The sequence below is a fragment of the Patagioenas fasciata genome, chromosome 3 (assembly GCF_037038585.1).
Source record: "Patagioenas fasciata isolate bPatFas1 chromosome 3, bPatFas1.hap1, whole genome shotgun sequence".
In the NCBI taxonomy this organism is placed as follows: domain Eukaryota; kingdom Metazoa; phylum Chordata; class Aves; order Columbiformes; family Columbidae; genus Patagioenas; species Patagioenas fasciata.
In genome coordinates this window covers 181,997-198,980 of record NC_092522.1, presented here as the reverse complement: position 1 = coordinate 198,980, position 16,984 = coordinate 181,997, and the positions used below count along the sequence as shown (strand labels likewise).

The window sequence follows — 16,984 nt, the reverse complement described above, 5'->3', positions numbered from 1 at the left end:
AATGAAATTAAGAAAAGTAGATCATAGTATTCAGCTCATGCTCAGTAAGCTTTGCATCCAGCAAGACGTTTGTACTTTACATATGCAAACGTAAACATGTAAAGGTCCTGGGTTGATGCAAAGTGCCTAAGTGATCATTTCCAGGACAGTCTCTAAGTTCCAGCCTTGGTGGTCATGAAATGGCAAATTAAAACTATTACTGTTCCAGGCCTGAATATGGTAGGTGGTGTCAGCGTGATTTGCGTGTGGGTGTGAAACGCGTGAGTGCAAGGACAGGCATGTTTCGGTGTGAATTTATGCATTTGAGGAGCCTGGAGAGAGATGCTGCTTTTTATGACAAGCTGCTAAGAAGCATGGCAGCTGTTTGAAGGTGCCTGTGGGCTTGGAATGCATTTCCGATCAAGAGATTAACGAGCAGAAGTTGTCAAAAGTTCACTGAACGTGCAGGCTTCAAACGAGCAGCTACTGCAGCTGAATTCTGCAGCGCTGGTTGCACGGGGTGGTCCGTGTTTGGTGCTGTACAAGGGAGCAGAGGTGGAAAGCGTCACTGGCGGGGGGGCGAAGCATGGAAGAAGGAGAAATGGAATTGCAGAGTAAAAATTGATTCATATGTTTCTAAAGCTGGATTACAATCTGGGTCTGTTTCTCCTATCCATTGCCAAATGAGATTCCCTGGCCGAGGGAGGGACTGCAGCAGTTGTGTTCTGCAGAACGTAACTTTTATCTGAAAGGGAGAAGGGGGTAAAAATTGGTGCTGGCCCTTCAAGCTAAGAATAAATGTGGGAAGCGTGAGCTGAATGCAGCCGGAGCGGCAGCTGAGAGCAGCTGCTGTCACTCGGGGCTGCGGGCAGGGACGGAGCTTTGCTCCTGCCCGAGCTGCCCAGCTGACGGGGAAGGGCGTGGGGAGAGCGGGTGGCCGCCCCTCTGCGCTTGTGCTTCCCTGGGTACCGCGGCGTGCTCAGCATCAGCTGCCAGCTGAGCCTTGGGGTGGCGGGCTGGCCTCAGCAGCGCCCGTGGGCAGCTCCGCTTGTCCGGTGTGCGGTGGAAATGCTGGAGTGTGCTGGACTGCTGTGTGCAGGGGGATGCTGGTGGCAGCTCCTTGCTGGACGCTGCTCATGTTCACCTGCTCCGGTGAGGTCGTGGCCCATGGATTGTGAAAGGAAGGTGATTATTTTCTCCTCGATTTGCCTTTGGTGCTATGGTTCTGCAAGAAAGGCAGAGCGGGACAGGAGCAACGAGGTGTAGGGTGGACTGAGTTCCCCTCGCTCAGATTTGCGACTCTCCAGAGACATGGGCTTGTGTTTGTGCAGGGGATACATCGTAGCTGAGGAACAGAAGAACAGAGAGAAATGGACTTGGTGGTGTTTATTTTAAGACTGGTTGATAGACTTTGAAGGGTTTTTTTCGTGTTGCTGAATTTATACAAAGAAACCCTATAAAAATAACTGGCACCAGATGTAGAAGCAATAAAATAATGCTGTGTGAAGTCTTGAAACTGTGGTATGTAACCACAAGAGCTATTTTCAGCCGTTGGCAGCTTTCTCTTTATTATCTGCAGAAAGAGAATGATGGAATGTGTTAGCTGTTAAACAGTTTAATTTTTCATTTGTAAAGGGACAGAGTAAACCTGTATCCCAGGGTGCTCGGTCCCAGCTCCCCGTGCACAACGATGGCCAAGGTTTGTTGCTAACACTCATGGGAGTCTTCTGGTACCAGCGTGTCAGCAAGAACTGAACCTGGAAGTGCCTTCTCATCTGGCTGCTGCCTCACTTTCTAGATTGGGTCACATTTGATTCCAATCTGAAAGGAAAAAATGTGCCACAAATTCTTCATCTGACGTATGTACATAACATAACCTGCCCATACAGTAAACATGTGGAGTCACCAATGCATTTGAATTCGGAATGGTCTGCTGTTGTCAGTACTTTGACCCAATTTCACCATTTCGACAAGCGAGGCTTATTTTCTTCCAAAACACTTATTTCGAAACACTCTGTCCCAGGATAGAGAAAACAAATTGTTTACACAAGCAAACAAATAGCGGAGAATTAAACACCCACACTTGCTTGTTCAGGAGTTCCCCTGCTGGTGATTCCTGTGGGCTCAGGAATCCGGTGAGGAAAGGGAAGCTCCCAGCAGTAATCAGAGGGGTCTTGGTGCGACTGCTCGTGCTGCCGAGGAAGCAAACTTTGGTGATGGTGGTGTTCTCCATATCGCAAGTACCCTATATCACAAACAGGTTGGATAGAGAAGGGGAAACTGCTCCTCCCAAAATCTAGGGAGAGAGAAGACCACCTCTTCCTTGTCTGGATGAAGACAGCCTGGGGTAGGGGCTTTCAGCCCTTCTCTGTACTATGAGACCCAGCTGGTAACTGTGGCATCAGTACCTCCCTCCTTACATATGGGAGCGTATATGTCCTGGTCTTTTGAGGGACTTGAGGAAAGGTGCAGATAGGTGAGTTATTGAGGTGATGATGCCAGCTTTTCGAATACAAATGTGATGCTGGAAGAAGGGGCGAGGACGGGAAGGCTGCTCAAGCCTGTGCAGAATGCTGGGTCTTGGAGATGTCTTGTTATACGAAATACATCTGTCTTTCCAAGATCCTTATGCAGATGGCTGGGGAGAAAGGAGTAGAAAAGGAGAGGAGCTTTAGTAGGAAGTAGAAAATAGTGAAAACTGCAACAGGTGAAGAGACTGGGGTTGGGGGATGGAAAACTCACAGGTACAGGGAGGAAAGCTGTGAAGGTCACGGGGTTTTATCCTCGGGGATTCAGCTGTGAGAGTGAGGGCAAGTTTGGTGTAGGGGCTGGGGCAGGAGAAGTTGGGGCTGGTCGAGATAAGCAGTGAGAGGAGAGCTGGTGATGGACAGGCTGAGGAAACAGGGAAGCGGAGCAGGAAAGCAGCAGTGGCCTTTGCGTGGCCGAGGCATTGCGAGTCAGCAGTGGCAGAAGACGGGGGGACCAGAGATGGTTATCAGAGGGAACAATTGTCCTCTGGGGGAGGGTCAGGAGGAGCAACATGAGGATAGGAAGGATGACCCACGTTTACATGACTTCCAAGTTAGCCGGGTTGAGACTCAAGCCAAGAAGCTTGGTTGACACTGTCAGTCCCGTGGTGTATATATATAAACAACAGGAAGAGGAGTGGAATTAACTTGGGACAGATATTTCAGAAGCCTTCAGCTTTGAATTTCCTGGCTTTCATTGGTGTGTCATAAACTTCTTGTTTTCACCATTTTTTCGTGAAGAATTGGGGTGGAAGAAGAAACAATAAAGAGCGTTTATCGCAATAGAGTGTCATGTTTGGCTTCTCTCGATTATTTGGTGTAAGCATATTTAGCGACTAAACTGTAGATTGTATGTATTTGAGTTTCTGAAACTCCCTTGTCACTTAAAAGAAAACGTCTTCCAAACGGATCCCCCAGCCCCAGACTGTTAGGCTGCTCTGTTTATGCGTCCCCTTGCCTCAAACAGGCAAGAAGTAAAGACCGTTCAAATTAAGTGAGGTTTCTGCCTGGGATCTCGTGTGGCGGCTTGTGGTTGATTGTGGGTGGGTTGTTTTTAACTCCTGCCAAGGCAGTCAGTGGTGTGGTCTGTCCAACTGAGTATCTAGTCATCATTGGAGGATCCTGACAGGTTAGAGCAGTGAAAACTCTCGCTAGTATAGGCTGTCTGCTATACTTACATGGGAGGTCTTTGTATGGAGAGCAATTAGTTTGGTTTAATTAAGTGAAATATTTTCTTGCAGTCTTTCCTGTGCACAAAACCAAATAAATACTTCAAGATATAAAGCAGTGTTCTTTTAGTCTCTCTGGTGAAAGTATCTTCTTTTGTTCATTGAGAAACAGATCCTTTACTCGGCACCAAGCGCAGTGTTGGTGCACTGATTGTGCGCTGATTGTGCAGGAGGAGCCAGTCGCCGCCTTGGAGCAGTGCGGGGCAGAGTGTGGCGGAGGCACGCAGTGGTGTTCTGCACAGGTGTTACAAGCAGTGAGTAACAGCACACTGTCCAAAGTCTGTGACGTGCAGGTGTTCAAAGTGAGCAGTGCAACCGCAAAAACTTGCGGGCCATTTTCCTCCTATAGGCTGTTCGATTACTTCAACCTCTTGGCCAGAAAGCAGTAGTAGAAATTTAGCTAATGACACACAAATACAGTTGTTCTTGAACAAAAAGCAGACCCACAGCTGCACAGCTCAATGCCACTCACGGAAACGTAGGGTGTGTGGGATTAATCCGTCAGAGGAAGGACCCACAGACTCTTGCAAATAAATGGTAAAATGCAAGGCATATTTCCATGTCTAGTACTGAATTTATTGCTTAAAACACGTGTACCTCAACTGTTAGGTAAAGATACCGTGTATGCAAGAACGCTCTTGCCATGGTATGGATGCAAGTTCAAGTTTAATCTGCTCTATTACCATGTTGCAGGATTTACGTTCCTGTGTATTACAGTCACAGAATGGTGATAATGGAGAATATTGATCCTGAAGTAGTCCTGAAAATGTATGAATCTGAAGAACAAACACCACATAGTATGATAGTTTTAAGAATGTTCGTCTACGTTTTGGCAAATCCTTAAAAAATGTCGGTGAATGTAGTTTATTTTAGCAGGAAAATCTTATTTATACTTTCTCTCCTGTCTTCTGATGTTGCTCGCATCTGCAGACTGTGCGCACATGTACTGAACGGTGCCGTGCGCTTCAGGGGCTGGTGCTCAGCGGTGTGCACGGTGGCCTTACCCGGCTTGCAGTGAGGTCAGCATGCCCGTGGCTTTTTCAAACATGATTGAGCAAGTTAGGTGTGTATCAGTAACTGTCAGGTGCAGAAGAGTAAATTGTACGAAAAGAAGCTGTGCTAGGTGCAGCTGTGTAATACCAGAACAAGCACATCCGATCACTTAACCCTAGCTCGTGGGTGATGGCTCAGAAACCCATCGGTGGGTGGTTATCGGGTCCATCTCCACCTCCACGCAGGTGCTGTAACTCACCCGCTCCGCACCTCACTTAGTGCTTCATTGCGAGTTCTGAAGCCTCTCCAGACCTTGAAACTATATTGTAATTCAAGTGATTACCTTTTCTTGCCTGTTCTGGGAACTGCAGCTCAATGTTAAATGTTTTTTAAGGGGTGTGAAAACTTATTTCTGAATGTTTTCACTTCTATTATTCACTGGTTTGGGCAGGAATAACAAATGGCAATTACTGAAATACTGCGAGAAATTCTAGTTTTGTGAGATATCCAGGCCAGGGAATGGGGGAGTAATACGAACCTTCCGAAAGGTTGCCCGAATCAAAGCCAGTCCTACAGATGTATTTCTCTGACATGTCTGGAGGCAAAACAAGACGTGAATGTATCAACGTACAATCGTTCTCTTATAAGAGATGTAGTGGTATCCTCCACGGTTAAACGCTGTGCCAAAGGAAATGACTTGGGTTTTTATTCCCTTTCAGTTATGTGGAAAGTACGGCATGGGAGCCAGCGGGAAGAGGTTGGTTAGTGGGAGAGAGGCAGAAGAAAGTGTTTGGAAGGGGTGCAGAGGCAGCCCTCGCCGCCAACATGATCCTCTTGGTGGCTTGCCATGCTCAGCCAGGCTTAAGGTTTGGCTCTTCTGAGGCATTTGGTGTGTGACTGTACGTTCCTGTTGGAAAGAGTGACACGGTGTCTGTTCGTGTCAGTGGGAGCGAGCCAGCCCAGCCCAGGTGTGCTTTCAGGTACTGCTGTTTCTGCAGTTATGACTTCAGCAGAGATAAGGGAGCAGACAGCTGTGGGGCAGCAGGCCTGTCCAGAACCTGATGGGCCTTAGAACCTCTGCCCAGAGTGCCATGCTGAGACAGGTTCAAAGCAATTCCTCTTGATCCTTCCGTCTCTTAAATGCTGCCAGTGAGCAGGATCTGGAATCAAAGGGGAAAAACAAGCCTGTGGGCAAGAGGTTGGTTGAGGCAGGAGCGATGACTAGCTGAAACCAGATGTAGAAAGAGAAATGTATGAATTTGGCAGTGATATTCCCACTCCAGATTAAGTCAGGTAATATACCAGCCTGATGCATGGGCTGGTTCTCAGCCCCTTGAAGGTCCACGTCTGTCCAGGTAGGGGTTCCGTAAGCAGTGACTCACGGTTCATGGCTAAATGCGTAGTGAAAGACAGCTGTGATTTTAACAGCATTGTTACGTTTACCAGGGTGAGGAGCGTTGGTGCTTCAGGATGCAGGAATCAGAAGGGGGGCCCTGACGTGGTCCTGGTGGCAACCAGGCTTTCTGCAGGGGGAGCCCGCACAAACCCCTTATGGGCAGGTGGCAGAGGTAAAACTGAAACCAGCGCATGAAGAAAAGGGTTGTGGATCAGGGAATGGTTATTTGCAAGGTTTTTCAAACACTTTAATTAAAATGACAAAATAAAAAAATATGCAAAGAGTGCCTTGTCGTTTTTTCTGTATGCGTTGTTTCTTTTCTACAAGTAGTCTGCCCTTATGTTATTTGAAGAAGATAAAAAAGACTGTGAACCCTTTCTGCAGCCCGAAGAATGATGGAAGTGGGGACCCTGTTTTGCGTGATCCCCTCGCTTTGTGCGTGTGGACACAGCTGTGCTAACACAATGCGGCGTTTGAGTCGGGAGCCTGCGAGGTCCTGGCACCAGTGGTGGCTTTCAGACTGAGGCTCCTGTGTGGTAGCATTCAAAGTGACACTGTGCTCGGCTGTATCTGCGGCCCTGCAAGCGGGCTTTCAGTTCGCTTCTCAGAGGAAATACTTTCAAAAGGAAAAGGTTAATTTTGCCAAGAATCAGAGAAGGTCAGAGTAATTAGACAAACCAGAGCTTTGTAGGTTAGAGATGAACGCAACCCTCTCTGCGGGCAGTGCGAATGTGCTAGGAGAACAGGAAAACGAAACGTGTGAGGGTACTTGGGTTTGTAGAAAATCCAAAGTTCTGTGTGTATCTCTCAGCATATTCTCAAGTATAGGATTGCGTTTTAGAAGTTTTTCACATTTTTAAAAAAGTAAAATGTGTTTATCCTTCCTGTTTCTGGTTTCCAGTTTAACCCACCGGAAAATGGGTTCACTGAACTAAGCGTGATCTTTTTAATGCTATTTATTTATAAATTATTATAGTTAGTTTGTAATATGATGCAAATTCACCGTGGGTTTTCAAGGACGCGTGCAGTAGGCTTTCCCTGCCTCCGGGTGCTCCTGCGGGGCGGCAGGGGTTGTGCCCGTGCTGCCAAAGGGGACGGGGAAGGGCGGCGGCGGTGGTGCCGTCAGCGTTATCTCCTGACACAGCCGACCTTTGCCAGTTCACACTTCAGGTCTGCACTGGTGTGTTCTCCTGTTCCTCCTTGGCAGCAGGATAGCGAAACCCTGCAGCAGTTCGTGTGTCTGCGCTCAGCGATGCGTGGCTTTACGGGCTGCGGATGAAGGGGACGGCCGGCGCTCCGGTGGGTTCTGCTGTTTCCGTTGGTCAGCCAGCAGAAGGAAGCCTGCACGTTTTTCTTCTTCCTTTAGTGATGGCATTAACGGAGTGTCTTCCCTCTGTCCTTTTGTGAGTATTTGTAAGCAGAGACTCTTTTCCTCAGTCAAGTGTTGTTAGGTGGGCCAAGAGGTCAAACCCCGTGGACAGGAACTAAGGAACGGAAAGCCGGAGCAGTTGTGCAGCCCCAGCTCCTTAGGAAAATGAGCGGGGTGGGTAAGGAGACAGGGCAGGGGTCGTTTGAGTTCCAGGGGTGGCTGTGGCCTTTGCTTTCCAGCTCAGGGAGGAATACAGTTTGTCTCATCCTTGCTAGGGCTTTTAGCTAAAGAAATTGGGACTTTTGCCTTGTGAAAACAAGACTGGAATGAGAGGATGAAAGGAAAGGATCCTTACAAGTCCAGGGAGATGGTGATTGGCACTACCACAGTTAAGGACATATAAAATTGTGGGAGAGTGAGGAAAGTAGGAGCTGTTTTGACAAGAAGTCAAAGGAAGAAGGAAAATAAAAAGCACGTTTTTTGAAAGCTACAGCTCGCGTGAGTCTCGGCATTCACAGAGTGGCAGTGCCTCCCAGAGAAATTTGCCAAGCAGAGAAATCATTCCTTTTCCCTGCCCTGTCTTGTTCTTTGCACACACGAGCTTTGTTCTGGATTGGAAGAGGTGCAGGGGAGATGTGCGCTGCCCGCAGGAGGGGTGCATGCTGCCTGCAGGGGAGTTGCTCTGCATGCAGGAGGGATGTGCTGCTGGCGGGGCAGATGTGCTGTGTGCAGGGAAGATGTGCTGTGTGCAGGGCAGATGTGCTGCTGGCAGGGCAGATGTGCTGCTGGCGGGGCAGATGTGCTGCGTGCAGGGAAGATGTGCGGCACGCAGGAACCAGTGAGCAATGGAGCCCCAGGAGGAGCCTGGCACCTGCTGCTGTGCAGGCTGCCGAGGGGGTGAAGCACCCACCACCTACACGCAGAAGCGGCCGCCTGCCGGATGGCCAGATGAGAGGTCACAGGTATTATACAGTGAGTGGATTCCAGCAGCTTGATGACATTTTCAGATGGGTTTCTGAGCCGTCACCCAGACAGTGTCCAGGCTAACCCATCTAGATGCTCTGCCTCAGTCCTAAAACACACGAGAAGAGAAAATGTTCATGACATATTTCTCCACCGGCTTCCCAGTCAAAGAAGGGATATTTTCCTGTGTGGCAGCCTCATGCTGTCTGAGCTCCACGAAGACAGTTCCAGAGCAGTGGTTTTTAGGCTGTTTTGGATCTGGATAAGCATCAGATGTGGGCAGCCGTGTAGAGAAGTGACACCTCCCGACAGCGGGTTTGTCTGTGCAGGTGTGTCTGTGCGCCAGGCCGAGGTGCCTCGGAGCTCCGCGGGGGAGACAGGTCGGGGCGCACCCCCGGTTTCGGATTGTTGCACCCACTCCTGGCCATCCATCTTACCAGCCAGTCTTAATATCTAGTTGCGCGTTGGGTGGCCTAAAGAAAGAACATGCACCAAACACCCCCACCAAAAACATCCCCTAACCCCCCCCCGCCCCACAAAAACCAACGAAACAGAAAAACCCCACCGCTACCCTAAAAACAATAGAAGATGGAAAACCCCCGAGCACCCAACAACAGTGTTTCCTCTGTGCTGATTTTGATCAGAAACACTGCACCAGTGAGGCATGGGGCTGTGTTGAGGTGGGCCAGGTCAGCTTGGGACAACACGGGGACCCCACGCACAGCGTGGGCTGATGTACCGGCTCTGGAGAGGACGTGAGCCCAGGAGGTCACCACATCACATAAACAGAACAGTGGTGCATTACATGAACAGTGACAAGAGCAGCTATGGAATAGATCAGAGCGTCGGAACCTCTTACAAGCCAATTGGAAATTGGTCTGGTTTGAAGCGTTTGTCTGAGTCAGAGCCGTGCTGCTCTTTGGAGGGCAGGCTGTGTATCTGTGTTTGCATTCCGCTGTGTTTTGAGTGTGGAAGCTTATAAACTCTGGGTTTGAAATAGAATGAATGTAGAAACTTGGCTCGCACTTGTTTTGGTAACAGGATTGCATGCAGACATTGTGGTTAAATTAAAAAAAGACACAAACCAACCAAAACACGAGATTTCCTGTGCAAGAGTTGTTGTTTGCAGATGGAGTGATTCGTGACCGAGACGAGAAGCGCGTTCGGCTGCGGGATCTGGCTCGTGAACCCCTGGTGTAGCTCATTTAAAGTCTATGTGGGTTTTTTTGTGGTGGGTGGTTGGTTGTTACTTCGCTGTGGGTTGGATTTGGTGTTGTCATTTAGAGGACAGCATCAGCTCGGAAAACTGATTTGTTTTCCTAGTTTCTGGTGGGTCTCCCTCCACCTCAGGTCTTTCCGATGCACGTTCCCTTTTAGAATTAATTGAAAGAAAATATTTTAATTTTATAATTACAGCTCTTGTTATACGGCAATCTTTAGATTGTTTAGAAGAGCCATTATCAAATACCAAACCTCTTTATTCTTGAGACTTCAAGTAAAGCAACACAGGTCTCAATGCTTTAGGGCCTCATCGGGAATGTATTCCTGTAAACACACCGATTTACAGTTTGGTTATTTTAACTGTTCCCACGTGCTGTTTCTTGTCTTCTCTCGATCATCCTCCAGAGTTCAGGTGTCACAGGTGCAGACCCCGGGATTTCTCGTTCAGGTTTAAGGTGCAGAACTCGGCGTTTCTCGTTCAGGTTTAAGGTGCAGAACTTGGCATTTCTCGTTCAGGTTTGAGGTGCAGAACTCCGGATTTCTCGTTCAGGTTTGAGGTGCAGAACTCGGCGTTTCTCGTTCAGGTGTCACAGGTGCAGACCCCGGGATTTCTCGTTCAGGTTTAAGGTGCAGAACCCGGCGTTTCTCGTTGAGCTCTCTCGGTCTCCAGGCTGGTTCCTGAGCTTTCCGGCGGGCTGTTTTTAACTGGAATCCTCTGGAAAAGTGTCGCCTTTCTCTGCTCTTGCAGTACGGCTTCTGGAGACAGAGGGAACAGTTTAAAACTGAGAGAAAAATGTTTCTGTTCTCCTGCTTCTACCTCTCACCTGTTTCCGTTACTGGTGCTTGCCAGGGCTTTTCATTTAACCCTTTTCTCTTTCCTTGGTGCCGTGTGCCCTCGTCCATGCCCTCTTTAAGGCACTGGAGGAAGCAGAAGCGTGTTTGTGCGCACACGGATACGTGTCGGATTTCCTTGTTTGAGCTCTCGGCATCCCCTGTTCCAGCCGTTCTGTTTGCTCGGGCTCATCTGCAGCCCTGCCACGAAGCGTTTCGCATTTGTATTCCGATTTCTGGCTGGGACTCTGTCTTTATGATGTTTTGCACCAGTGCTATTTGCCACTTAGGTGACTGAAACCTCCAGCATGGCTACATGGTCAGTAAATGTGAGTGAGGAGAAGAGTTAGGATATTTAAATGTAATTATGAGCTCACTGTTAAAAATCCTAGAAGGACTTTTTAACCATGGAACTTGGGTCCTGTTTTGTTCAGAAGTTTGTTCACAAGTTGTTGGTGTGAACTGGTTGTGACTTCAGAGGAACTCTGTTAGTCAGCCGGAGATCACCCCGTGACATTTCCCTTTGTGTCCGTGTATGTTCTAGTTGTGCGTAGATGTTCTAGTTGTGTGTTATTATATTCTTATGGGTACTAAACCACTTACTCAGTTGGCATGACTGGAAAATGCAGATTCTTCCTAACTGCATCTTCGGTTTCTCTCTTGGACTAACTCTGGGAAGACTTAATAGCATTTTAGGAACCTGAAGCAGGGTTTTGGGGGAGTGGTTGGGATTGGTTGATTTGGTTGGTTTTGTGGGTTTTTGGTTGTTTTGGGGTGGATTTTTTCACATTCCTGGTAATGTGTTTTCTCCCTTGTGGGTGATTTTTTTCCCCTCCTGGTCAGCCCCGTTAATTCTGTGATATCTGAACTGGATTGCAGTGACATCTCGCATTTTGTTCTATTTGTGCTGCAGGCTGAGGTCAAGCAAACAGACAAAGCAATCGTTATGTTTTAGCATTCTTTTTTGATGAGCACATTACAATCTACTCAGAGCTGCAGGGTCAGCTGTGAAGAGAAGGGAAGAGACATGGCACTCCGAGCAGCACTGTCTTTTTCCAGCGATTTATGGAAAAAGAATAGACTAAAGGCATGTGTAAGGACTCTGGGAGGAGATCAGTGGCACCGTGTTGTTGACAGAAAGGGTTTTGGCAGGCGGCTTGTTGTGACTGCTTCTGTGGCTTAGGAAGGAATTTCCTACAGACTGGACTAACCATTAAAATGTCTCTGCTTTTAGGAGCTCGAGGCGTGCAGTGGAGTCTCTGTGGGGAAGATGTCATCTTTGACAATGAAAGACCGTGGTCTGGACAAAAGAGGAAGTTTCTTTAAGGTAAATGGGGTACTTATACAAAATGTAAAGCACCTGGTTTTATGTGAAACAACTGCTGCAGGGTGTGCAGTGCTGTCTGTGATACGTAGCAAACCCTTTTTGTAATACGGGAAGAACTTCATTGAACATCTCTTTTTACAGGTGGTATTCATGGTTAGAACCACCCTTTTATTTCATGTCCATGTTGTTTTCCTGTGCATGCCATAGAATATTCGGTGTAAACCAGCCTGTGGCTTTCCTTGCTTTTAATGCTGAGAACATAAGCTTTGTTTTACATGGGCATAACGTTATTAGAGCTTTCACGAGCTGGGTGAGCGTGGTCTCCTGAGGCCGCGGGCAAGGCCTGGGCGCCCAGCAGGGCTGTGGGGCTGGAGGTGCCGCGGGGCGCTGGGCCCCAGCTGAAGCACCTTCGGACACTCCCTAGAACTCTCTAGAAATGCGTTTTTCTCTGGGCATGAATATCTGATTTTTGTCTGGCTAACCTCATTACAGCCGGCAGATGGACCCTTGGGAGCTGCTAGAGAAGGGCTGTGCTTCAGGTCGGGTGCCTGCAGTCATGAGTTGTGTGCATCTTCCGTGATCATCCACTGCTGCGTAGTTACAAGTCACTTCTGTCTCTGGGAACTTGTGTCAAGGATTAAACTTGATGGCTTAGTTTTGCTTTTCCCAGTACTTCCTGCAGAGTTACCTTGGGTGATCGGCCCCAGATCTGCTCGGGCGTGAACAATCATGCTGCAGAAGCGAGCGTGGGTCACCGTGTCCTCTGTTCTGCCTCCTGCTTTGCGTGAGGTTTGGTAAAGCTTTGGAGACCAGTCGGAGGCCTTTTGGGGCTGCAGTGAGTTTTCCTCTTTGGCTCACGCAGAGCTTCGTGTGGTCAGCAGTAAACAGGGTCTTCTGGGGACAGGAGCTGCTCCTCAGTTTTGCAACACACTTTTGTTACATCTCACATTTCATAAACACGAGCATTAACCTCGTTTGGTGGCAGTCCACAGCTGGGTCAGGAGAGCGGTCATGTTTTCAAATCATAGCAAGAAACTGTGTCAGTTATGGGGAATATTTCTAGGTTGCCACTTACGCATGTGCTGAAGGAGTCACGATGCCATTGAGGCTGTGAGCAAGTGTCCGTGTCATTTTCTGCAGTCTTTTGGTGTCTCCTAGTGTTAGTAATTCTTGTGTGAAAAATAGATGGTGGAATAGCTATTTTGTGCGCCTCCTGTTCATGGTGTCATGGCTGTAGTTGCTCGAAATGGTTAGGAATGCAGTGTGCCTGGGCAGTTTCAAGATACTGGACTCCTAAGGCTGTAAGAAACATTGCCAGTTAAGAAACTGAGGTTGTCCTCGATTTTCCCAAGGAAAACCTGGCAGGGAAATGGCCCTGAAGAACAGTGGGAATGAAAGGTGCCTCCAAACCACCGTTTCCAACCTCTCACCATCCCCAGGAGGCTGGGTCAGTGTTCTGCGCCCCGGTGTGGACGCGGAGGCTGCAGTCGGCGCGGTGTGCGCGGCGCCTGTGTGCGCTTGCCTCTGCAGTGAAACCACCTTCTCTTTCTCTCCCCGTCCCACATCTGGGAAATTGTGACAAGTGGACAGGTGAGCAATGAAAACACTTGGCACACCAGATTTTTGTGGTTTACGCCGTTTTATTTTGTCTTATCTGTCTGTGTTTAGGAGAACCAGTAATTAAGATACAGCCTTTTCCTCCTGCTGACCTGTACTTCAGTGCTCTCTCAGGTACACAGACCGTGCAGTGTACCTCTGCGTATGGTTCTCGTGTTGTGCTTGCTGCTTTGCAGTTGCCCAGGAAACCTTCAACTTGCTGGCATGCAGTTTCTCAGGGCACTTAAATCTCCATAAAGAGGATCTTACTGTTCTCAGCGACGTTTATGAGAAAGTTAATTGACAAATACCAGTGGGAAACTCCAGCTTTTCTTTCTGGTTCTTGAATAGTTCCCGTTGCTGTAGCTTCTAACCATTTCTTAGTATCTTCCCGTTCATGATTTTGACTGTTGGTACACCAGGGGAACAGTATTGTCCCCATGTTACAGAGAGCCAAGGTCCAGAGTTCTTTAGGCTAAACTCTCCAGTTTTTGTATCTTGCAGTTGGTGAAGGCTCAGAGACATCATGTAGTGAAAATGAAGTAAGGATGGAATCAGGCTTGGGTAATTCTGTGACTGAAGAGCTTTCCCGTGGTTAGGGAGGAGTCTGTGGTAAAGCAAGGAACTGAATATGTGTCTCTGACAAACATCGTTTTACTGAAACATCCTCCTTCTCCTCAAAATGTTCCAATCTTTACTGAATTGGCAACACCACTAAGGCTTTTCTGTCCCAAAGTCAAACATCAGTCCAAACTTCATGCTTACAGTTGAATAAGACACTGAACAATATTAGTGGTCTTGGGAATTCATAGCTCACTGTGCAAAACAACCAGAAACTGCAGCCAAGTTATCCAGATAATTAATTGTATTCAGACACTGGGACAAGTCTAGGAGTAGCACTCCCGCTTTGGCTGGCGTGTGGCGCCTCGCCACCTCGTCGCACAGCAGTCGCTCTGCTGGTCCGAGCCGCGAGGAGCGGCCGTGGTGCGGGGCGGACGCGGGTCTGCAGGCGGCGGAGACCGGATGCTGAGGCTCGTCTGTCCAGCCCGCGGCGGCACTGGCTGTCTGCAGCCCGCGTCCCTTGCCAGACTAGGAGCGCCGATCTCACCTTTCCTCTGGTGCTGCTGTACGTCTCGTGCTCAGGAGCATTCCGCAGTGGGCACTGTGGCTGGCCGTTAATGTGCTCTCAGAGAGATGGCAGTTTCATTAATTCTTCATACAATCTTATTTACATTTCAACACAAAAAGTAGGAATTCAGTTGCAGTGATGGAAGAGTGGTTTTTGTACAAGCGTCCTGAAGCAGACATGAAGCCAGCGCCCCTTGGCTTCCTCTGGGGCCGGAGGAGCTGTGGGGAGCTGGGCGAGCAAGAGGAGCCGTGGCGTGCTGGGCAGGAGCGGAGCAGCTCCGGAGAGGGGCTGCAGCTCCAGCGAACACGCCTGCTCCGCTTTCTGCTGCTTGTGTGACATCTGAAAGATGTAAAAATGAAGGGTATGTTCTGGTGAGGGAGCGCTGAGGAGCGGAAATGAGTTTTTGGTCTCGATGTAGGAATTACATTGTCACCCCTGCCAGCTTATAGAAGGTGAGCTCGGTCCTGTTGAACAAAGAATTGCTTGACAGTAAGCGTAGCGTGATGCATTGTGGAAAGAAACGTCGTGGTTTAAGATGTTTGAATTTCATCATTTCGTTCTGGATTTCAGGAATGTGAACAGTTAGTACCTGGGTACCCGTGGCAGTCTGATACTGAGGTGGGTTTGCTCAGGGAGTGCAGGACTGGGCTGCCGTGTGAGCTCACACTGAGTAATTATTATTATTATTATTATTATTATTATTTGGGTTTACAATGGTTGTACTGTAGTTTCTTTTTAACTTCCAGAACAGTGCTTTATCAGAAGTAAACCCCAGAGGAAAACCACTAGACACAAAAATGGCTATTTATCATGCTATATAAGGTCTTTTTAATGTTAAATGATTCACGACCTGAGAGGATGTCATACTTTCAAATACATTTCTTTTCACGTAAACCTTCTTTCCGTAGCATGTCAGGGTGATATCTATTTCATAGTCCTAAATAATCTGTGACAGATTGCTTCAGATTACCTTTTACCTCTTGGGGCCCAAGTATGTTGTTTACACTAATATATCCATCCACTTCAGTTGCATTTTCCTGTGGAAACTGCCTTTTGTGGTCTTGATTTCAAGTCTGTTGAAACCAATGTGTGACCCTTCTGATTATTTCCAGCAAGACAGGAATCGTACTCTTTGTGCACAGAAAATGTTTGAAGAACTCCTTCCGCTCAGCAGGCAGCAACCCGGGGCTGCTTGTTTGCGGTAACACACCCGGGATCCTTCTGCATTTTGTAGAAGCACGTTATTAACAGCTCAGCGCGCTGATGCTCGTCATGCAAGCGTCACATACCCTGCGTAACGACCAGAAGTTTAATTGAGCCTAAATACTAAAGAAGTGATGTCATCTAATAATGAGGATACGTTGTGTTATTTGATAGCAAACTATTTGTCAGGTGCCGTTGCATTAGTCAGTTGACTGCAAGAGTACCCAAATGATGCAACTCCAAAACACTTTTGTTTTTTTAATCAGGAGAAGAGTAACATTAAGACATTAAAAATAATTCAAGGAAAATGAGTTGCTGTTTGCAGAAAACAGTGGCAGTTAATTTTTAAAAACAAGGTATTAATTTGTAAGGATAAATGCTCTAGTGCGGGACCTGCTGGGACCCGCTGGGCCGCGGTTTGGGCGCACAGTGCCTTCCGTCCTGGGGACGCCGTGGGTCGGGTTCAGGTTGGGTGCTGAGCACCCGATCAGGTCCCCTTGTCCAGGACGTACTGACTCCTCACAGACTAAGGAAAGGTCCTTGTGTCATGGGGCGTATGGAGTAAACCCAATACATTTGGTCTGTGAGCGTAAGATTGCTTGAAATGTGTCATTTTGTTGAAGTTACCTTTAGAAAAACAAAAAATAAAATCACTGAACAGAAAAGTTCCTCTCAGGAAGGAGTTTCTGACAAGTTCTCTTCAAGGCAGACATAGAAATGAAAAAGCGTTACGATTACAATGTGTTCCAGGTAAAACTGTTCTGCAGTGCACACCTTGTGCTATTCTGATTTAAAACATTTACAAGTTAAAATCTGTTTTAAAACAATGGTTTTCAAGAACTTTAATCATATAAGCAAGTACCTTCCCCAGACAAAGGTGTGAGAGGCAGGTGTGCTGCAGAGGCTGAGCGTGACAGCCGTACCAAACCAGCTACAAGTAGCGGACGCTGGAAAGCGTCAGAAGGCACGCTGCCCTGGGTGGCTGGTAGGTGTGAGTGAGCACAGGAGCTAACCACAGAACTGCCGTGTAGGAAGGCTATACAGCCTTCAAACTCCTTTGCATTGTTGATCTGTTCCATCTTCTGGGGTCAAACTGATGTACGAAAGGATAGCATGAAGTGTGGAGTGTCAGCTCCAATTTTTGAGCATGTTATTGTGCTTTTAGTACCACGTGAATTAGAATTCTTTGCTGTAGTGCGCAAAGGTTTTGTCCTCTGGGA

The 16,984-nt window shown here is 47.9% G+C and overlaps 1 protein-coding gene across 9 annotated transcripts in view; it reads left to right on the top strand.

Annotated features, from left to right (window-relative positions):
• LOC136100286 (sodium/potassium/calcium exchanger 3-like) overlaps window positions 1-16,984 on the top strand; it is a 189,013-nt gene that overhangs the window by 135,241 nt on the left and 36,788 nt on the right. For all 9 annotated transcript variants that reach the window (XM_065835224.2, XM_065835223.2, XM_071805569.1 and 6 more), the window contains one exon: window positions 11,744-11,836. In XM_065835224.2, the coding sequence (XP_065691296.2) occupies window positions 11,744-11,836 (93 nt within the window). The remainder of the gene's footprint in view (window positions 1-11,743; window positions 11,837-16,984) is intronic.